The sequence below is a fragment of the Rhinatrema bivittatum genome, chromosome 4 (genome assembly GCF_901001135.1).
Source record: "Rhinatrema bivittatum chromosome 4, aRhiBiv1.1, whole genome shotgun sequence".
NCBI lineage: Eukaryota > Metazoa > Chordata > Amphibia > Gymnophiona > Rhinatrematidae > Rhinatrema > Rhinatrema bivittatum.
The window spans coordinates 28087766-28110832 of record NC_042618.1 but is presented as its reverse complement, the minus strand read 5'-3'; the positions used below and the strand labels follow the sequence as shown (position 1 = coordinate 28110832).

General features: G+C 44.8%; 1 protein-coding gene across 5 annotated transcripts in view; it reads right to left on the bottom strand.

Moving 5' to 3' along the window:
* Positions 1 to 23067, bottom strand: part of PAPOLA (poly(A) polymerase alpha) — a 334417-nt gene that overhangs the window by 75149 nt on the left and 236201 nt on the right. For 3 of the 5 annotated variants that reach the window (XM_029597904.1, XM_029597900.1, XM_029597902.1), the window contains 3 exons: positions 19627 to 19769; positions 19126 to 19226; positions 18652 to 18872 (listed from right to left, as the gene is read on the bottom strand). In XM_029597904.1, the coding sequence (XP_029453764.1) occupies positions 18652 to 18872; positions 19126 to 19226; positions 19627 to 19769 (465 nt within the window). The remainder of the gene's footprint in view (positions 1 to 18651; positions 18873 to 19125; positions 19227 to 19626; positions 19770 to 23067) is intronic. The other 2 variants (XM_029597901.1, XM_029597903.1) reach the window with 1 other exon arrangement.

The following is a 23067-nucleotide window of genomic DNA, read 5'->3' as shown; positions in this document are numbered from 1 at the left end:
GACAATCAGTCTGACCCAGTATGGCAATTCTTATGTTCTTATCTTTTGAAAGGTTTTCCTGCTGAGCTCCCCATTTTTTGAAGTCCAACATGCTTCTGCTTTGAAAACCAGCCTGTAATCTTAGCTGCCGAGATCTGCAAATTTGCTTCACCCATTGGAACAGTAGGGTGGCTACTGTTGGGCTTCAGGCACCCCACTGTCTGTTTATATAAGCTAATGCTGTGGCATTGTCCGAGCACACCTCAACTTCTCTTTCCTTCACTAAGAACAGAAAATGCATTAGGGCTAACGCAAAAGCTCTAGTTTTCAGCCTACAGCTAGACCATGGGTCATCATCTTGGGACCAGAGTCTCTGAACTACCTGATTGCAGCAGTAAGCCCCCCTCCTCCAGCACACCAAGCTCGTGTCTTACATGACCACTGTCCAAACAGATGGCTGTAGATTCTTCCTTTTTGAAAGGTTGAAGGGCACTACCCACCAAGACATGCTCTTGGTGGGTAGTGCTCCTGATGGTGAGGTAGTGCTCTTGGTGGGTAGTGCTCCTGATGGTGAGGACCAGAGAGACAGAAGTGAGGTGTGGAGAGGCCACATGTGAGCCCTGGCCCATGGAACTAGGTCCAAGATAGATCCCAGTATCTGATAGTCCCAAACCCTGGAAGCTTTCTGAAACAGAAAAACTCACATTTGAGCCAGAAATTTGGTAATTCTTGTGTGTCAGTAAACCCAGCTGAAACTGGTATCAAAGTGAGAACCCAGATACTCCTGAGACTGGGAAAGCACCAAATTGCTCTTTGCAATGTTCATAACCCATCCTAAGTCTTCCAAGAAGTGTACTACTTTGGGTCCAGACTGACTAGCATTCTTAAACAACTTGGCCCTTTTTATCCAGGAAGGCCACAACCATCACCACACCACAGTGAATGTCTATGGTGCTGTGGAAAGATCAAAAGGGAAGAGCTTGAAACTGTAAATGCCTTCTTAAATTGCAAAAGCAAAGAAAACTTTGGTCAGCATCCCTGATGGGAATGCAAAAGCCTGCCTCTGAAATATCCAGAGATGATAGGAAGTCACCTTGCCTCACCATCACAATAGCCAAATGGAAGAGAGGTATCCAAAGGCACTTGCTTACTTCTTTCAGTTGAAGAATGGGACAAAAGGAACAGTCCTTCAGAACTACAAAGTAGATGGAATATCAACCTTGATCCTCGTTTAGAATATGGACCATGGCCTGCAGACACTGAAGCCTCTTCAGTGTAGCCTGCACTGAAAATTTTCTGGTGACTGACATACATGGGATACCATAAAGGCATTGCAATGGGAATCGTAAATTTCAGAGAATAACTTTTTTTTTTTGAACAATGTCAGAAATAGTGTTGGTACACGAGGTAATAATGTTGAAAGCAGCCACCTACTGCAATCGCTGTGAAGAGGACCTGATGACTCATTAAGCTTAAAAGGGTAGTTCCGGAAGATCCAGCACTTTTCATTCCTTGCCTTTCTAGCTCCATGAAGAGACATTTTTTTCTAAATTTGTCTGCTTGGGAAGACTGCTGCTTTTCCAATTTGTATCTCCTGGCATCCTAAAGCAACCATGACTTCTGTTGGTTTGAGAGGTTGTTTGAAAGCCTTTGGGGCTTAGCTTCTCCAAGATCCTTTACCAATTTTTCCAGATCACCACCAAACAATTTATTTTTAAAAGGAATCTTGATGAGATGGGCCTTAGATGCTGTATCGGCAGTCCAATTACACAGCCATAACAGTCTCTGAACCGCAATCAAAGAGGGTACAGAGCTAGAGGAAACCCCAAGGTCATACAATGCATTTGCCATAAAGGCCACACTAGAGTCTAAGAAGGCCGCATCTGTGATTTCTGCAAGTTGTTGCAACCAGCACAGTACTAGTCGAACCACCTATCCCCCCAAAAATGAAGAACAGCATCACAAAGACCATAAGTAAAAGAATGCTTCAAGAATGACTCAATCTTTCTACCCTGACAATCTTTAATGGCTATGCTTTCTTCCACAGATAGCTGTTTTGCAAGTCAAGGCCAAAACTAGAATGTCCTGAAGAAAGGATACAGTTTGTTTGTGGTCTTGATGCCCTTAAGCCTCACTTCCTGAGACTCCCGAGTTGACAAAACCATTCCCTCTAATTGCACCATGGAGAGGAAAAGTCTGACTGTTTATGGGCACCCTTGAGGTTAAGATCACTCACCGGTACCTCCTCCACCTTAGAATCTAACATCTGGAGGGATATCACAATCTAGAAAATAAAAAAAACTTCCTCCTCCTTATGAAACAAACAGATCACAAAGGAGTCCTGTCCGTTACAGAACTCCCATTTCTTCTAAGGCCAGCAGAGGACTAAGCACCTCCACTTCATCTTCTGTCCCAGAATCTAGGGGAGATCTTTGAGGTTGACCCATCCCCCTGCCCCCCACCTACAAAATCCTGTGCTTCCCTTGCCACCTGGAAACCTAAGGAGCTGAACCCCTCCCCCCCCCCCAAGGTAAACTAGGAATAGCTACTTGGACAGTAGCGCCTTCGGTCCCTCTCATACCAGAAGGCCAGGTGTAAAAATATAAAACATTCTGGGGAAAGGGCCCCTATGGAGGGGAAGAAGCCCAGAGAAGCTTCTCACTTGACTCTCCTTCTGGGGATAATACCAGAAGTCCATCCCAGCCCAGAACAGGAAAACTAGAAGACCCATGTATGGTAACAGTCTGTGGGAAGAATCCAAAATGGTGTCTGTTCCCACCAACATGTGGTTCTCAGCTTGGGGGGCAGGGAGAGGAGGCTCTCAAAACCTACTTTGACTTGTTCTTCTGATACCATAACTGAAGTACTATCACTCGAGGGGAAACCAGAGACGTTCTCTGCTGACTCCCCCATTGAGGCATCTGAACCAGTCACACACATGGCAAAAGGAACTGGCTGCACTGCATATGCATCAGCTCTTGCAGTCCCTGTACCAGCAGTCCCATTCAGGCATTATAAAGTGTCCAATGAGTCAGATTTACTCCAACTGAAAAGAAAATATTAAGGCCCGGTCCATCGGAAAGTTGAAGGGGTCCACTTGTCCTGTCCTGCTGCCTGAGGATTGCAGCCAAATGTCTCCAGTCTCCAACAAATTCTCTTCCCCCTCCCCCCCCCCCCAAAATAATCTATCACAGATGATAGAGTGGAAGATGGTGGGTGGAGTTTCCCAAAGGAAGAATATCTTTGTAGGAGAGAGGTAGCCATAAGAACTTCTCCTGGCTCAACCAGGCCCAACAGGGCTTGCTCAACTAAAGGAATAGCCATTAAAACTGCTGCCCCAAGAGCCAAACCTTGCTCAACCAGGATCAACAGCCGATACTATCCCTAGGAGTAGAGCTGAAAACATGCTCTACCAGGGAAAGCCATAGGCCGACACCTGGAAGGCAAAATCCTGCTTTATCATCCAGAACCACTAACATCTGCTGGAAATAGAGAAATATTGGCAATTGCCTTGGTGGCACCAACTGATACTGGTGATGTCAATAACTTTTTTTTTTAATATTTTGCTTTTCAGGTACTGTAGATTATTTCCTTCTCTATCTGCTGGTAAGTAGAATAAATCCACATCTAGTCTAGTAGAATAAAGGAAAATTGGTTCTTACCTGCTAATTTTCGTTCGTGAAGTATCACAAATCAGTTCAGAGAAGTGCATTTTGCATCCCTACCAGCAGATGGAGGCAGAGAATAAAAACTTTGAGACACTACTACATAACCGAGAACATCTCCTGCAGTCCCTTAGTATTGACTGTACCTAAGCCAAGATGTCTACCTTAATCCCCAATAAACCTGGAGGGAACAGATACATAAAGGTTGGAGTCTCCTGGATAAACTAGGTCGTGACAGAATGCATATCAAACTATATACGCTTCTCACTACTCTGAATATATCCCATATCAGCTCAGCAACATCCAGAAGCAAAGTCTTTTGAAAAATGGGGATGGTCTCTGGACTGATCCAGGGTACTTCAAGAATGAAAATTAGCGGGTAAGAGCCCATTTTCTTTTCCTGTTCATACCCCGGATCAATCCAGACATGTGGGATGTACCAAAGCCCCTCTATTTTGGGTGGGAACTCGAAAGACCCATGCACAACACACTTTCCCCAAAAGATGCCTCCTCTGGCGCCTGCATACCCAAGTGGTAATGTTTGGGTAAAAAAGTGTGAAGCGAAGACCACGTCATCGTATGACAAATCTCCTGGGGAGAAAACAAGTCGACACTCCATCCACAAAGTTGCCTGCGTCTTAGTGGAATGACCTCTCAATCCTTCCAGCACTGACTGGCCCTTACAGATGTAAGCTGAAGCTATAATCTTTCAGCCATCATGCAAGTGTCCTTAGACACCTTATTTCCCTTCTTAGCGCCTCTGCGCAGGACAAAAAGATGATCAGATCTCCAAAAGGCATTTGTTGCCTTAATATATCGCAAAATAATTCTGCACCCATCCAGCAAGTGAAGCTCTCTTGCCATAGGAGCATCCGCAGACAAATTCGGAAAGGCCGGTAACTCAATCGCCTGGTTAAGGTGAAAGGAGGAAACCACCCTAGGCAAAAAAAAACTACATTCAGATTCCATGCTAGACAAATCTTCTGAAAGGAAAGACGCAAACGTTTTGCCCCTTTGAGGAAACTAATCTCATCTGGGGGAGATGCCAGTCTTCCCTAAATCCTACCTCAAAGGGAACCTAAGGCTGCCACCTGAACCTGAAGGGAATTATAGGCCAAACCATAAGTCAAACTGCTTTGCAAAACAAAAACCAAAAAACCCAACCTAGAATCTTCAAAGGCTGCACCATGTTCTGTAAACACAGGATTCAAAGACTCTCCACACTCGGACATAAGCCTAAAGCAAAGTTGCAATCACAGGCTCCAAATAACGTTTCAAGCGGAACCGTTGCCTGTCAAAACCAAGCTACTGGACAGAAGTGATCCTCCCTGTCATAAAATACGGGTCCCTGCCACAACAGCCATGACAGATGGGCCAATCGAACGGAACCATCCACCGCCGGACAAAGAAGGTCCGCAAACCATGGCCAGCATGGCCACTCAGGAGCCACCCGAATTACTCTGCCTGGATGAAACTCAATGTGCAGCTGCACTCGACCTACGATAGGCCGTGGAGGAATCATGTACAGCAACAGATGTGTCTGCCATGGTTGAACGAGAGCATCAACGCCCTCAGATCCTATCTCCCTTCTGTGACTGAAAAACCATCTGACTGCATTTCTTGAAGTCACCATAAGGCCCACCACTGGTCTGCCCAGCTTGGCCTGAATCAAGGAGAAGGCCTCCATTGACAACTCCCACTCCCCCAGAAACAGAAGAAGTCGGCCTGCACGTTGTGCACTCCAGCTACATGGGAAGCCGCTACTCTTGCCAGATGTTTCTCTGTCCCAACAAAAAGCTCTTGTGCCTCCAGCGCTACTAGACACCTCTTCATTCTGCCCTGGTGGTTGACATAGCACTGTCAGAGAACATTCGCACCGCCTTGTCTTGAATGAGGGGGAGAAACTCCAGTAAGACACTGCGCACTGCCCTGGCTTTCAGCTGATTGATGGTACAGGTCGCCTCCTCTGAAGACCATTGCCCTGGGCCGATTTTTCTTGACACATCACCTCCCCCCAAACCAGAAAGGGTGGCATCCATGGTCACCAACACCCGATTGGGCACTTCCTGATCCATCCCTTTCTCAAGATTGTCCCAAGAGTGCCACCACGAGAAACTGGAACTGGCATCCCCTGGCAATGGGAAATGAAGCTGAAATTCCCCCGAAAGAGATTCCAACAGGATAACAGCATCTTCTGCAGCAGGTGCATGTGAGCAAAGGCCCATGGAACTAACTCCAGCGTAAAAGCCATGTAACTCAGGACCTGTAAATAATCCCAGACCTTGGAACCGCCAGACGCAACAGCTGAAGGATCTGACTCTGCAACTTGACTACCCATTCCGTAGTCAGAAACACCTTCCCCAGCTGGGTATCGAAGCATGCCCTCAGATATTCCAATGACTGAGTCAACTTTAAATGGCTCCTTCCAGATTCATCACCCTGCCCAATGAATCCAGGAGCTGCCAGAACAGCTGGACTGAGTGACAACACTCCATTTCCAACTTCGCCCATCCTGACCAATTGTCCAGGTACGGGTGCACCAGGATACCTTCTCCTTCCTGAGTGCTACCATTACTACTACCATCTCCTTTGTGAACGTGCGCGTCACAGCCGCCAACCCAAACAGAAGGGCACGAAATTGGAAATGCTCCCCCAGGACCCGCTGGTGTCCGGCCCAAACGGGGATATCGCGATTAACTTCTGACAAGTCTGTCGCCAGAAACTCCCCTTTGCGCACTGCCACTATCACCATGCGCAACGTCTCTATCTGAAATCGCAGCCTCTGGAGGGCAGCACTGACCTTCTGCAGATCGAGAATGGGTCAAAAATCTCCTTCCTTTTTGGACACCGTGAAGTACACGGAGTATTGACCCTGCCCCCTCTCCAGAGGGGGCACTGGAACAACGGCGTGCATGAGCCGTAGCTGTTGCAACGTCCCCACACCGTCTCTCATTACGCCTGGGAGACAGTGGGAGATTACAAAGGTGTCCCTGTGCGGTTGAGAAAATTCCAAGTTATAGCCGTCTCTCACCACCTCCAGGACTCCGGTCTGATGTGATCTTGGTCCACTCCTCTTTAAAGAGGGATAGCCTTCCTCCACTAGCCTCTGGAGAGGAGCAGACCAGCTTGCCTTCAATGACCAATCTTACTTCCGCCTCCCCCTTGAGGCCTACTGTCCCTCAGAGGCCTGCGTTGGGCTCGAAAGTACTGCTGTCTGCCCCCTTTTTTTTTTTTGCACCGCCAGTCTCCCGGCAGCTCAGCCGATCAGAACCTGAGCAGCTCCCTTCACAGCATTTTTTTTTTTTTTTTTTAAAAGGTACAGACATCAAATAAAGGAAATAACCAGCAAATAAGGAAAGCACAAAGAAAAGGGCAACTTCCCTGCTTCTGGATGCGGAGGGAGCAGACTCTGGAGGTGAGGACTCAGGAGTGAGAAAACCAGGACCCCTGGCTTTCACCTCCCCTGACCGATAAGGGTTCGGCTAGCTCAACCAGCCTACCACTCACCCTGCTCCACCCAAGGGATGGCCCACAAAGGAACCTAATATAAGAAGGGAGCAAACTGCACTCCACAAGTAATATACAATCCAATCCAAGAAGGAGTGCAAGAAGCAATGTAGGTCCAATACTTTCTTCATCCAAAATATATTTTTATTTTAGTTTTTAAATGTTCAAGGAAGCCACTCCAATATTCAAAACATATACAAATAAATGACTGCTTCAGGGTCCCCCGACACGGACCCCGTGTTTCGCCCGAAGGCTGCGTCGGGAGGGACAGTCTGTAATGTTAACGAAAGCTAAAAGAAACAACAATAAATCAGTATTATGAAAGGACCAATTTAAGGGTACAGGGTATATCTGTAGGCGCCGAAACACATACCTTAAAAACAGCTGAGGAGTTCATACAGCTTAAGCGGCAAGGAGGGCGGGCGGTCAGACTAAACACAGCCTTTTAAAGAGACAGTTTTGGCGCGGTTTTGAACCACCAATCACAACGCAAGACAGCTAGCCAATCAAAACAGAGCCGCTCTGCATTCACGAAGTGAATACAGAGTTACATTTCACTGATTATAAAAAGTACTGCCACTCAATTTCATTGTTCAATCCTGCAGGATGCAGGCTATTAAGTGTGAATATCCATTTCTGCTCTCTACGGGTAAGCATTTCTGAAAAGTTCCCACCCCGACATGGTGGGTGAAGTAAGTCAATTACAAGGAACTTTAAATCATCCTCAGTGTGTCCTGCTTGTTGCCAATGAGAGACTACAGGGGCAGTGTCGCGGCCAGTGCGGATGTTCGACCGATGTTCAATGATACGAGTACGTATCTGTCTAGTAGTTTTACCCGTAGAGAGCAGAAATGGATATTCACACTTAATAGCCTGCATCCTGCAGGATTGAACAATGAAATTGAGTGGCAGTACTTTTTATAATCAGTGAAATGTAACTCTGTATTCACTTCGTGAATGCAGAGCGGCTCTGTTTTGATTGGCTAGCTGTCTTGCGTTGTGATTGGTGGTTCAAAACCGCGCCAAAACTGTCTCTTTAAAACGCTGTGTTTAGTCTGACCGCCCGCCCTCCTTGCCGCTTAAGCTGTATGAACTCCTCAGCTGTTTTTAAGGTATGTGTTTCGGCGCCTACAGATATACCCTGTACCCTTAAATTGGTCCTTTCTTAATACTGATTTATTGTTGTTTCTTTTAGCTTTCGTTAACATTACAGACTGTCCCTCCCGACGCAGCCTTCGGGCGAAACACGGGGTCCGTGTCGGGGGACTCTGAAGCAGTCATTTATTTGTATATGTTTTGAATATTGGAGTGGCTTCCTTGAACATTTAAAAACTAAAATAAAAATATATTTTGGATGAAGAAAGTATTGGACCTACATTGCTTCTTGCACTCCTTCTTGGATTGGATTGTATACCACAAAGGAACCTAACATCTCAGGGAGCCTTCCAGGAATGTCTTTTTTTTTTTTTTTTAAATCAAACTCCAAACTGCAGGTTTGAACCTCTACCTTCTGCTGGAGACAAATACCTGAGGGACTGCAAAGTGGCACTCTCGGTTATGTAGCAGTCCCTCCAAGTTTTTATTCTCTGCCTCCATCTGCTGGTAGGTATGCATAAACCCATTTGCCGGACTGATCCGGGGTACAAACAGGAAGGAAACTCTGTAAAGACTTTCAGAATTCTACACTGACAGTGAACATGGTTAAAATGTAGTGAAAACAAAAAGCTAAACCAAATTTTGCAGCAAGGAGTTGTATCATTTTGCTAAATGTCTGAGATCACACATGCTTTGATTACTGGAAGTCTTATTCAGTGCCAGTGAAAGAAATTTTAGAATAAGTTTTGAATTAACTTGAAATATTGGGCAAGGAATTGTCTAAGGAGGTTTGCTTCCAGTCAATAAAATAGAATCTGAAGCTCAAGAGTGTGCATATAAAGAAATGGTTTTACGTGAAAACCATGTAAATATGACCTAGAAGTTAGAAAAAGCAAAATTGCTTACCTTGTAATAGGTGTTATCCCAGGACAGCAGGATGTAGTCCTCACATATGGGTGACGTCACTAGCGGAGCCCTAGTGCGGGAAAACTTTGTCAAAGTTTCTCGAAACTTTTGACTGGCCCAGTAAGACCACTGAGCATGCCCAGCATGCTATGATATTCTCTGCCACAGGTGTCTCTCTTCAGTCTCGTATATAGCAAAAAGCATTAGCAAAAATAAAATAATAAAGGTATGAGGCCCAACTCCGCAGGGTGGCGGGTGGGTTCTGTGAGGACTACATCCTGCTGTCCTGGGATAACATCTATTACAAGGTAAGCAATTTTGCTTTATCCCAGGACAAGCAGGATGCTAGTCCTCACATATGGGTGATTAGCAAGCTAGAGGCTGAGTCATTTTGTATTGAGGCAACACTGGTGTATTGTTGTTGAAATGAGTCAGCCGAAGATCACAGAACATTGGATGTAGAAGGAGTTGGGTTTAAACTGGAAACAAGTTCTTTAAGACAGATTGTCCGTAGGCTGAATCTTGTCTTCCTTGCTTGTCCAAGCAGTAATGAGCTGCAAAAGTATGAAGAGAACTCCACGTTGCTGCTTTACATATGTCAAGTATTGGCACTGAACGGTAATGTGCTACTGAAGTTGACATTGCTCTTACTGAGTGTGCTTTTACTCGCCCTTGGAGAGGAAGGCCTGCTTGTTCATAACAAAATTGTATGCAATCTGCTAGCCAATTTGATAGAGTATGTTTTCCCACAGGTTTACCTGGTTTGTTTGGGTCATAGGAAACAAAGAGTTGCTTGGATTTCCTGTGGAGTGCAGTGCGGTTTAAGTAGAAAGAGTACGCTTGCAATCCAAGGTTTGTAAGGCCCTCTTCTCCTTGGTAAGAGTGAGGCCTTGGAAAGAATGTGGGTAAAACTACAGATTGATTTAAGTGGAATTCCGTGACTATCTTGGGGAGGAATTTTGGATGAGTACAGAGAACCACTTTGTCATGCAAGAACTTCGTGTAAGGTTCATATGTGACAAGTGCCTGTAACTCACTAACTCGTCTAGATGATGTAATGGCTATGAGGAAGATAGTCTTCCATGTAAGAAATTTTATATCACAGGAATCTATGGGCTCAAAAGGAGAGCGCATGAGTCTTGATAGAACCAAATTTAGATCCCATTGTGTGACGGGATGTCTAATTGGTGGTTTGAGGTGAGTTAAACCTCTCATAAATCTGCTGACAAGAGGTTGTGTAGAGATAGGTGCATCTGCTACCTGATTATGGTAAGCGGAAATTTTTATTTATTTATTTTATTTATTTAGAGTTTTTATATACCGGCAATCATGAAAATATATCTTGCTGGTTTACATAGAATGGGGGTGCAATAAAATACTTAGAACTTAAGAACATAGAACTAGAACTGTGGTGACAGAAGGTACAGTTACATTTAACAAAGGTGGCCAAACTTGGAGTAGGAAAAATAGAAAAGAGGATAGAAATGGTTAAACAATATACAATTTAAATGTAGTATACAAAATAAATGTTATAAACAAACGGCAAGGTGATTTAGGAGTTATTGGATTGTGTCATTGAGTTGTGTCCGGAAAGGCTTGCTTGAATAACCAAGTCTTAAGTTTTTTCCTAAAATTTGGGAGGCAGGGCTCCTGTCTGAGGTCTGTAGGAATGGAATTCCACAGTAGAGGGCCAGCTGTGGAGGTGGCACGATCTCTTACAGTGATGTGTTTGGTCGTTTTCGCTGGGGGAACCAGGAGGGAACCTCTATATGCATCTCTGGTAGGTCTAGTGGAATTATGTACTTGGAGAGGGAATTGGAGATCGAGAGTGGTGAGTTGATGTATCGTTTTATAGGTGATAGTTAAGGCTTTATACATGATGCGGAAGTATACGGGTAACCAATGAAGCTCTTTTAGGATGGGTGAAATGTGGTCTCTTTTCCTTGCGCCTGTCAGAATACGGGCAGCTGAATTTTGAACCATCTGTAGTGGTTTGGAGTATGATGAAGGTAGACCTAGCAATAGGGAGTTGCAGTAGTCCAGTTTCGAAAATATGACTGCTTGGATGATCGTTCTGAAGTCTTGAGCGTGGAAAAGAGGTCTTATCCTTTTCAGGACCTGGAGTTTATAGAAACAGTCTTTGGTTGTTTTGTTGATGTGTGCCTTGAAGTTTAGCCGGTTATCTATTATCACTCCTAGGTCTCTAGTTTGTGTGGTAGGAAGATTGGTGGGAAGAGTACTGTTGTTGGTGTTGTTTTCAGGCGAGATAAGAAGGATCTCAGTCTTGGAGGAATTTAAGATGAGGTGTAAACTGTTGAGTAGTTGTTTGATTTTTTGGTGGCATGATTCCCAGTAGTCAAGAGTATTAGAGTATGTGTCTTTGATAGGGATGATGATTTGGATATCGTCTGCATATAGAAAAAACTTTAGATTGAGGTCGGTGAGAAGTTGGCATAAAGGAAGAAGGTAAATATTGAATAGAGTCGGAGATAATGAAGAACCTTGTGGGACTCCTATGGTAGAGTCAAATCTTGAGGATTCCTTGTTTTGGAGTTTGACTTTGTAACCTCTATTGTTGAGAAAGGTTTTAAACCAGGAAAGGACGGTGCCTCTGATTCCTATGGATGACAACTGGTTTAGGAGGATAGCGTGGTTGACCGTGTCGAACGCTGCGGATAGGTCTAGCAAGATCAAAAGGAATGAGTTTCCTTTGTCGAGGCCCAGTAGGAGATGGTCTGTCAAAGAGATAAGGAGAGATTCTGTGCCTCGGTTTTTTCGGAATCCGTGTTGTGGGGCGAAGAAGAGATTATTGTCTTCGATGTAGTTTGACAGTTGAGAGTTGACTAGTTTTTCCATGATCTTGGCGATGAATGGGAGGTTAGCTATGCACTTAAATGTACTCTTATAGATGAAGTCTGGAGACCAGATTCTGAAAGATGGTACAAGTAGTCTAATAAAGAATTTGTAGGGCAAGTGAAAGGATTGATGTTGTTTTGCTTGCTCCACAAAGTGAACCTTTTCCACTTGGAAGCATAGTTCTTCTGCGTGGAAGGTTTACGTGAAGCTATAAGTACTTGAGATATATTGGATGAAAGACTGAGTGGTTGTAAGATTAAGCTTTCAACATCCATGCTGTCAGGGACAGGGATTGAAGGTTGGGATGGCGCAGTTGGCCCTGATCCTGAGTTATGAGAGTGGGAGCTACTCCCAGATGAACTGGATCCCTGATTGAGAGGTCTAGAAGGGTGGGAAACCATACTTGTCGAGGCAAATGTGGGGCTATGAGTATCATGGTCCCCTTGTCCTGTTGTAGCTTCACCAGAGTTTTGGTTATGAGTGGTATTGGAGGATACGCGTATAGAAGGCCTGAGTTCCAAGGGCGAGCAAATGCGTCCTTGGGTGGCCTGTTCAGGTTGTATAGGAAACAGTAGTTGTCCACTTTGTGATTCAGATGTGATGCAAAGAGATCTACTGTTGGCTGTCCCCAACGTTGAAAAATCTTGGTCACTACTGAAGGATCCAGGGATCATTCGTGTGGTTGGAATTGACGACAGTCTGTCCGCCACTACATTGTGAATGCCTGGAAGATAAGTGGCCATGAGAAACATGGAGTTGTTCAAGGCCCAACCCCATATCTGAGCTGCCTCTTGACAAAGGAGGTATGAGCCTGTTCCTCCTTGCTTGTTGATGTACCACATGGCTACTGTGTTGTCTGTTTGTATCAGAACAGACTTGTTTGTAAGGCAGTCCTTGAAGGCATGTGGAGCATAGCGTATAGCTCGAAGTTCCAGGAAATTGATTTGGAATGTTGCTTCGAGCTTTGTCCAAGTTCCTTGTGTTTGGAGAGTGTCTATGTGAGCTCCCCAACCCAAGGTGGATGCATCTGTAGTTAGAGTGATTTGTGGGACTGGTTGTTGAAAGGGTAGGCCCTTGCGCAAATTGTCCTTGTTCACCCACCATAGTAGAGAAGAATGTAACTGGCGGGTTACTTGAATTTGGGTATGCAGTGGTTGAATGGCTTGTATCCATTGTGATATTCTCGTGGCTAGTCTTGCCATAGGAGTGACATGAACTGTGGAGGCCATGTGGTCTAGTAAGGTTAGAAACTGATGAGCTGTTACTTGATTCCTTGAGTGAATCGAGTTTGCCAATATGGATAGTGTTTCTGCCCGATCCTCGGGTAGAAAAGCTTTTGAGAGGATTGCGTTCAATTCTGCTCCGAAGAATTGAAGCAGGTGAGATGGAGTAAGATGAGACTTTGGATAATTGATGAGAAATCCCATGGAGTGTAGTAGAGCAATTGTTCGGTTGAGAGACAGTAGTGCTCCTTGTTGAGATTGGCTTCTGATGAGCCAGTCGTCCAGATATGGGAAGACATGTACACCTTGCTTGTGCAAGTGGGCTGCTATTACTGCCAGACATTTTGTGAACACTCTGGGAGCAGATGCCAGTCCGAATGGCAGTACTCTGTATTGGAAATGTTGAAGGCCCACCATGAAGCGCAGATACTTGCGATGAGGAGGGAATATTGGTATATGAGCGTAAGCATCTTGAAGATCCAGAGAACAGAGCCAATCTCCTGTTTGAATAAGTGGGAGCATTGTGCCTAGGGAAACCATCCTGAATTTTTCTCTCTTTAGAAATTTGTTGAGATTTCTGAGGTCGAAGATGGGACGTAGGCCTCCGGTTTTCTTTGGAATGAGGAAATATCTGGAGTAGAATCCTCTGCCCTGCTGTGACCTGGGCACTGGTTGAATGGCCCTGGCTCTCAGGAGGATGGATAATTCTATTTGTAATTGAATTATTTGAGAATTTTGTTGTGGGCAGGAAGTTGGTGGAAATTCTGGAGGAATTGAGAGGAAATTTAGTTTGTAGCCTCGAGACACTATGGAGAGTACCCATTGGTCTGTTATATTTATCCAATTTGAGTGGAAATATAAAATTCTTCCTCCCACTGGTATGTCTTGTCTGGGGTTTAGAAGGAGGGCCTGTTCTCTGGGCTGCTGTTCAAAAACCCGTCGCTGAACCAGTCTGTGGAGGAGGTTGAGTGCGGGTTGTTCTGGGTTGTCTAGATTGTGAGCGTTGAGTAGGCCTAGAAGGCCTAGTTCTAGCAGGTTGATTGTAGTACCTTCGTGGTCGGTAGTATGGTCGCCTAGGGTCTCTTCGAGGAAGACGCCTAGAGGCCTGAGTTGTTGTGTCTTGTGGTAGTTGGGACAACTGTCTTAGGGTCTCTGTGTGATCCTTAAGTTGTTGGACAGCATCCTGTACTTTTTCTCCAAATAAATTGTCTCCAAGACATGGCAAATCTACAAGCTTTTCTTGTACCTCAGGCCTGAGGTCTGATGCTTTTAACCAAGCCCACCTTCGTGCTGTGATTCCTGCTGCTGCTGTTCTTGAGGCAGTGTCAAAATTGTCGTAAGCAGCTCTTACCTCATGCTTTCCTGCTTCCAGACCTTTGGTAACTATGGCCTGTGCTGATTCTTGAAATTGCACTGGTAGAGAATTTGTGAGTTCTTCCATTTGCTTCCAGAGATCCCTCTGTTACTGTGTCATATACAGTTGATAGGCAGAGATTCTGGAAGATAGAAGTGCACTTTGATAAATTTTTCTGCCAAGGGAGTCGAGAAAACGATGATCCTTCCCTGGAGGAGCTGAGGAGTGTGGACGTACACGCTTTGATTTTTTCTGGGAGGATTCCACTACCACAGACTGATGTGGTAATTGTGTTTTTTGGAAACCTAGTGCTTGTTGCACTAGGTAGGTAGTGTCCACACATTTGTTTACCGCTGGAACCATGCATGGGTGCTCCCAAATACGGTGTTGCAGGTCTAAAAGCACATCATGAATGGGAATCGCCAGAACTTGTTTTGGTGGGTCCACGAACTGGAGGACTTCTAGAGTGTGTTGTCTAGAATCTTGTTCTGAGGATAGTTTGAAAGGGATTGTATCTGCCATGTCTTGCACAAAACTAGCAAAAGATAAATCCTCTGGTGGGGATCTTTTTCGTGATTCAGGAGGTGAGGGTTCTGACGTAAAGTCCTCAGAAGAGGTGTTTGACCCTTGATCATCCCAAGAATCATCATCATCCGGATCTTGATAGGGAGTTCTTGGGGTTGGTTTTGATTTTGAATGAATACCTGATGGTCCAGGTAAAGGTTCATCGATAGAAAACGATGGAGGGATGTTATCCGTGGTTTTCTGTGGAACTGTGTCGATGACGTTATGATATTTCTGTAGAAGACGTTGGAAGAGTGCTAACTCCTGAGGGTCAGTGTCCTCTGTCGCTGGTTGTATCGAAGTAATAGGTGGCATCGATGCAATCGTGGAAACTGGTCTTCTCGGCGTCGATACTGTTGACGGCGGTATCATAGTCATCGGCATCGATATCATCGGTATCGATGGAGCAGACGGAATCTGAGCGTATATGGAAGTCGATGCCGTAATAATTCTAGGCGTCGATATCGATTCCCGTGCTGTCGGAGTCAAGAGTGACCCCGGCATCGGTGTCACCACCGGCATCGACAAATTTGCCGGCATCGATGCTGCAAGCATCGGCATCGACAGAGAAGTCGGTCCTGAAAGCTGGTCTTTCAAAGCCTGTGAAACCGCTTGTCGGATTAAATCGGACAATTCCGGCCGCACAACCGATGGAACCAGAGCTGTTGAGGGCGGTGGCGTAGGCTGAGGTACAAGTTCTTGCACAGTACCTTGTGGAGGATCTGGTGCAGGTAGTGGAATCGAGGTAGGCCGAGGCGTTGAGAACTCCGATGTTTCTTGGTGCTTAGGCCACTTTGCTGTCAAACCTTCCTGGGAAGCAGAGTCTGACAACGAGGGGCTTCGATGCCGGTGTCGATGTTTAGACTTAGTTTTTTCGGTGGATTTTGTCGACGTCGAGTGGTCCCCCGACGGTCCCGGGTGAGGTTTTTTTTTAAAGAATTATGCGCTTAGTCGCTCCCGCCAGAGACAACTTCGATGACTGATGGAGAAGGTATTAGTTGCAGGCTGAATAAATGTTCCATTTTTTCAAGCCTGGTCTTCCGACTTTTCGGTGTCATCTCCACTCATTGTGGATAGTTACTTACGTCGTGTTTGTCACCCAGACATATTACACATTCAGTATGTGGGTCTGTGAGTGACATTTTTCTGGTACAAACAGGGCATTTTTTAAACCCTGTTGACATTTTTATTCGATCGACGGCCGTCGATATGACTTGAGGGGAAAATAAATTTCCAGTAATCAGAAAATTTGAGACTGGGTTACTTACCTGGCCGGTAAGAAAAAGAACGAGAGATTTTCTGAGAGAGAGAATATCAAATAATGACTTAAGTCAAATTGAAGGGTTGAGAAAAACTCAACGGCTCCGGAACCGCAATGCTGGTAGCAGTGCGGAAAAACGAAGACTGAAGAGAGACACCTGTGGCAGAGAATATCATAGCATGCTGGGCATGCTCAGTGGCCTTACTGAGCCAGTCAAAAGTTTCTAGAAACTTTGACAGAAAGTTTTCCCGCACTAGGGCTCCGCTAGTGACGTCACCCATATGTGAGGACTAGCATCCTGCTTGTCCTGGGATAAAGCACATGTACCCAAGCTCAGAGGTCCAAGCAACCACCATTTTCTGGAGATATGCTTTAATGCAGCAAAGATGAAATAAGGGTTAGTCATGATAGACCTGTATTCTGCAAAATTCTGCTGTAAAAGTTATGCTTAAGAGTATATGCCCATGAGACAGTCAGGAATAATTTTATTATAAATTTTTACTTTTATATATATGCCACCATATTGGCCTGAATAGTTCTATGGAACTAAAAATAAGGTCAAACTGTAGGTGATCCTGTTTTATTGGGTTAAGGTAACAGATTCATGATTAGCTTTTGAGCCTTTCATGCCACCACAGAGAACAACAAAGTGACACCTGTGCAGGAATATTTTTCCACACCAGACTATTCCAACAATGATACAAAAGGGACTTCAAAACTACCCAGTAACATAAGACACTTGGAATTCAAATAATCAGATATTCTGAAACAGTGACAGACTTCCTCATTTATTACTAGGCTTCCTATAAATACAAACTGAATTTACCTCCTTATTCTCGTTTAACCCTAATTATTTGCATACCTAAACAAAGACCAACAAACGGAAGGACACCCAGGCACATATCCCAGGTTCATCAAACTCCACCAGCCCCATCTTCCTCTTATTTTTTATTTTTAAGTCTTAACTTCGAAAACAAGCATGGAGCATAATCCAACCTACAATTTACTTTTATATTCAGACATCACCCTTAGTTTATTATTCACTGAACTGCTGAAGAGAGAATTCTTCAGTTAGTCACAAATGTATTTAGTCCTGCAAAGCTCTGCTTTGCTATTGGAGATATGGGTTAAATTCCTAAGCCAAGTTCCTTGGGCAGGCTGAGGTTAGAGAATCTGAGCCACTGCACAACAGAAACACCTACTGGTATACATATACTGGGCTCCAGAAAGAATAACCATCTGTGGCCTCAGATCAAGGATTATTGCTGTAAGATCTAGGCTAGACTGGAAGAGGGTGGTGATAATGGTGTTTGCGGGGGGGGGGGGGGGGGGGGGGGGGGGCTGTATATAATGGAGAATCATAGGTACTTGCAAACAAAAGCACATAGCATAGAAACGTGATTACAGAAAAGACCGAATGGCCTCTCCAGTTTCCCCAACTGGACAACCAATTTAGTTTTACTATTCCCATCACTCCCTCAGAGATCCGCTGTGTTTATTCCATGTTTTCTTGTATTCAGATACTGTTTTCTCCACCTCCTCCACTGGGAGCTTATTCCATACATCCATCACCCTCTCTGTAAAGAAATGTCCTCAGATTACTCTCAAGTTTACCCCCTATCACCCACATCCCATAACCCCTCATTCTAGAGCCTTCCTTCTGTTGAAAGAAGCTTGCCTCCTGTGCATGAAAATCTTGGAGGTATTTAAGCGTCTTTCATATCTCCCCATTTTGCCTTTCCTGTAAGGCATACATGTTCAGATCTTTATATCAGTCAAATACGCTTTAGAATAAAGACCGCTGACCATTTTTAGTAGCCAGTTGAGCTGCAAGCCCAAAAGATTAATAACTGCTGGCTCAAAAAAGTTTTGTAGTCATCTACAACTTGTTTGTTGATCTTTATTTCCATTTATCTTTGTAGACTAAAAATAACCACAATATTTACGTGGCACTTGAATTTAGTAGAAATGAGGCCCAAGTATCCTGCCAAGCAATGACATACTGTGCTATACAGGATACTTTATGTGCATGCAAGTCCCAAAGTGGTCAATCTAATTTGGTGTACCTACTGGAATAAATGCAGCAGGGTATGCTCTAGAGAACCCTAAGGATTTTAGCAAAGAAATAAAAAGACCCAGACTGTTTCAATTCATAATCTGTCCATTCCATGCATATTGTGAAACCCCTTGGTGAATGGGGGGCATTTTGTGCAAACATTTAATTTCAGAAGGGAAACTTGCCTCTTCCTGTTTAGTTTTTTTAGGACTCTCCTCTTTAGGAGGAGATGATGTTCTCTTCACACCTGCAACTGGACTAGGTAATTTGGCTGTTGTATTTCCCAAAGTTCTTGAAGACTGGCTTACAAGCCGGGTTGAGGAAACAATTCGAGAGACTGTAGGCTTTGGTGACTGAGAAATAGTTGGCTGTGTGGCAGTTTGAGGAATGCTTTCACTTGAAGTACCTGAAAAAACAATTTTAAAGATACATCACTTACAGATTCTAGCCAGGAAAGATTTGTTTTAATGTTTCTGTATGTGATACTGTCAGCAGCAGTTGTAGTTTCAATGGCAACAGCCATTTTTCAGTCTCACAATAGATATGAGATGAGTTAGAGGTTGAGTTATATTATAACACAGAAAGCTCACCACCATGAAGTAACTTTCAGAAGAGAAAAAACCCTGTAGGGTGCACTATAACTATAAAATTCTTCTTACCCCCTGAGCTTTCACTGGAATTTGTTTGTGGCACAGTTACTTCAGAAGCTTGGATATTGGTCACGGAGGCTGCCGTTACAGCCGGAGCAGGACTGTTTCTGCTAACATGCATAAAGAAAATACTTAAAATTCACATTTAGATTTCCCAAACCTAAATTAAAACAGCATTTCAGTCTGATACAGATCTATTTAAATACTTACATGTATATAGTGTTAGGATGTGTAATGACAAAGCTGTACATTATTATAATGAACACCTGTGAGCCACAAGTTCAACATAAATGACCTTTAGCTTTAGAGCAGTGGTGCTTTACATACTGAATCTATTGCCACTAAAGGTTATTCTATTCAATATCAATCAGCAGCAGTGCAGTAATGAAGCTGAAGTGTTTCTACATCAGATTCCTGTGCTGGAGTCCTGCATTTTCTTAGACAAATGCTAATGTTAAAGGCTTAAAAGCTTCTATTTAAACATGGTCTTATAAAAAGGAACTTAATTACCCCTGAGAGCAGCCAGAAGTATTCAGTGGACTGGTCTTCATAGCACTTGTAGGAGAAGGCACAGACATGCTGTTATCACTGTCCATAGATAAGTCCAGGCTACTGTCATTCAGGGCTGTCAATCTGACTCCTTCTACTGAATGCTGTAACAAAAAAGACATTATGTTTTTTTACATCTAGTTATTTATAGACAAATTTTATCAGCAGCACCAAGATCCCACTGAGATTTAAGGTAGAACCTAAACTGCATCAATAAATGTTCTCTGGTTTCTAAAGGAAATCTAACTTGCAGTTAGTACACTAAGGTTTCCAGAGCTTAATGTTATGCGTTTGCAAATGTCTTCTGTCTGCCAGGCTTCTATGTTTAAGCAGACATCTTTTCAAAGACATATGTGGTTAAAGTGCTCTTTTCATAAAAATAAATGCTGTAAAACTTGATTTACAAGGCAACATTACCTTTGTGGCCTAACAGATGCCTGACAAGGACATGCAAAAAAATCAATGCTTTATTACTTTTCAATAGAAATATGTATAGACTATTTTTAGATTTATGCAGAGCTCTTATAATTATCAATGAAATTTTTAAGCTTTGTTTTGTTTGGGGGGGGGGGGGGGAAGAAGAGTTGCATCATTTGATACATTGGTTTCCCTTTAGTTATAAACTTCTTCCAGGTACAGAGATGTCACCTGTTCCATAAAGGCAGCTGTCACATTAAATTTGGACAGCATTAGTTACTTGTACACCTAATCTACAAAGTTATTTTCTATTTAAAATCTCATCCATAGCCCATTTTAAAACAGAGTACCACTGGAATATTGTCTAATTTTGGAAGAATAGAAAATATATACAGGGATAGGGGTATGCATATGAAAGCAAAGGAAAAGGAAAATTGGTTCTTACCTGCTAATTTTCGTTCCTGTAGTGCCACGGATCAGTCCAGGACAGCTGGGTTTTGCCTCCCCTCCAGCAGATGGAGACAGAAAAAGACTTTGCGGACTCTGTCCTATACCCCTGAGGTGCCACTTAGTGTCTGTCAGTATTATACTGTACTCAAGCAGAAATTATATAAACCATAACGGCAACCAGAAAACCACTTCCCCCTGAAGAGCAGAGGAAATGAAAACACCTGAAACTTCATGAATGAACGAAAACATGCCCAAATCCTTTCCCTAAAAAGGGGGACAGTCAGTAAAAAATGGCAGAAAAATTGATCAGCTACCGGCCGAGCGGACTCAATTTCCCCCCCCCCCCCCCCCAGGGGGGCGTCTGGACTGATCCCTGGTACTACAGGAACAAAAATTAGCAGGTAAGAACCAATTTTCCTTTCCCTGTACGTACCAGGATAAGTCCAGGACAGCTGGGACGTACCAAAGCTTTCCTAACCAGGGTGGGACACAGAGAGTCCCGCTCGGAGTACAGTGGCTCCAAAAGAACCAGGCTCTGGGGCCCGGACGTCCAGTCGATAATGTCTGGCAAAGGTATGCGGAGACTTCCAGATAGCAGCCCTGCAAATTTCCTGTGGCGACACCTGCTGACATTCAGCCCAAGAAGCCGCCTGTGACTGAGTAGAGTGAGCCTTAAGACCAGACTGAATCGGGCGACCCTGAACCAGGTAAGCCGACACTATGGCCTCCTTCAACCAGCGTGCAATGGTGAACCTGGAAGCCTTCTGCCCGTTTCTGGGTCGACTCCACAGCACGAAAAGATGATCCAAGAGCTGGAAACTGTTGGTCACCTCCAAGTAACGCAACAATACTCTCTTCACGTCCAACTTCCGCAAATCCTTAGACTCTGCAGAGGAAGAATTTAAACCTGCGAATGAAGGGAGTTCCACGAACTGGTTCAAATGAAAAGAGGATACGACCTTTGGAAGAAAGGAGGGAACTGTTCGAGGAAACTCCTGCGTCAGAGATCCTAAAGAAAAGTTCCCTGCAGGACAAGGCCTGTAGTTCGGACACCTGTCTCGCGGATGATATAGCCACCAGAAAAACCTGTCTTCAAGGTCAGATCCTTCAGCGTCACTTGCTTCAAAGGCTCAAAAGGGGCATTACAAAGTGCCCTCAGCACCAAATTCAACTTCCACGAGGAACAAGGGCTCTTAATAACCAGACGACGTAGATGCTTAGCTCCTCTTAAAAAACGTGCCACATCCGGATGAGAGGTTAAAGCAACCCCTTGCACTTTTCCTCAAAAACAGCCAAGGGCCGCCACCTGCAGAGAACTGAAGACCAATCCATTGGCTAAGTCTGCCTGTAAGAAATCCAGGACCTCCAGAATTGATGCCCTGGACAGCTATACGTGGTGGTCTATGCACCAGGACTCAAACACTCCCCAAACTCTAACGTATGCCATAGAGGTAGAAGATTTACGGGAACGTAAGAGCACGGTCACCACTGCATTCAAGTAACCTTAACTCCTCAACCTATGCCTCTCATAAGCCATGCCACTAATCAAAAGCGATCTGCCTCTGCGAAATAAACAGGGCCCTGACGTAATAGCGTCGGAGAAGGTCGAAATCTCAGAGGACCGTTTACCACCAGATTCAAGAGGTCCACAAACTACGGGCGCCTTGGCCACTCAAGCCACCAGAATTACCCTGCCTGCATGCCCCTCGATGCGGCGTAGAACCTTTCCGACCAACGGCCACGGTGGGAAGACCTACAACAGAATGTCCTTTGGCCAGGGTAGGACCAACGCATCTACCCCTTCTGCCCCAGGTTCCCTCCGCCTGCTGAAGAACCGGGGAGCTTTGGCATTGTCATACGTTCCCATCAGGTCCATGGCCGGTCTGGAACACCGGGTGCACAGAAGATGAAAGGAGTCAGAGTTCCCACTCCCCCGAATCCAACTGGTGCCGGCTGAGGAAATCCGCCTGGACATTGTCCACTCCGGCTATGTGAGAGGCAGCTATCCGGTAAAGATGTTGCTCCACCCAGTGTATCAAGAGCCAAGCCTTTGTCACCACTGGATGGCTCCTGGTTCCAGCCTAACGATTGATGTAGGTCACCGTTGTCGCATTGTCGGAGAGCACCCTCACCGACCTGCCCTCCCACCAGCGGAAGGAAGGGCTGGAGTGCTAACTGCACAGTCTTGGTCTCCAAGCAATTGATAGACCAGGAGGCATCCGTCCTGGTCCATTGGCCCTGGACTGTCATATCCCGACAAACTGCTCCCCACCCAGAGAGACTGGTGTCGGTGGTCACCACAACCCAACAGAGAATCTCCAAATACACCCCCTGGTGCAAATTGTGCTGCAAAAGCCACCACAGAAGAATGGAATGCGCTCCGTCCGTCAGGGGCAGGACAAGATGGAAATGCTGAGAGGGGATTCCATCGGGAGAGCAAGGCTGATTGAAGAGGACGCATATGCGCAAAGGCCCAAGGTACCAGATCGATCGTTGAAGCCATTGAGCCTAAGACCTGCAAGTAATCCCGGACCC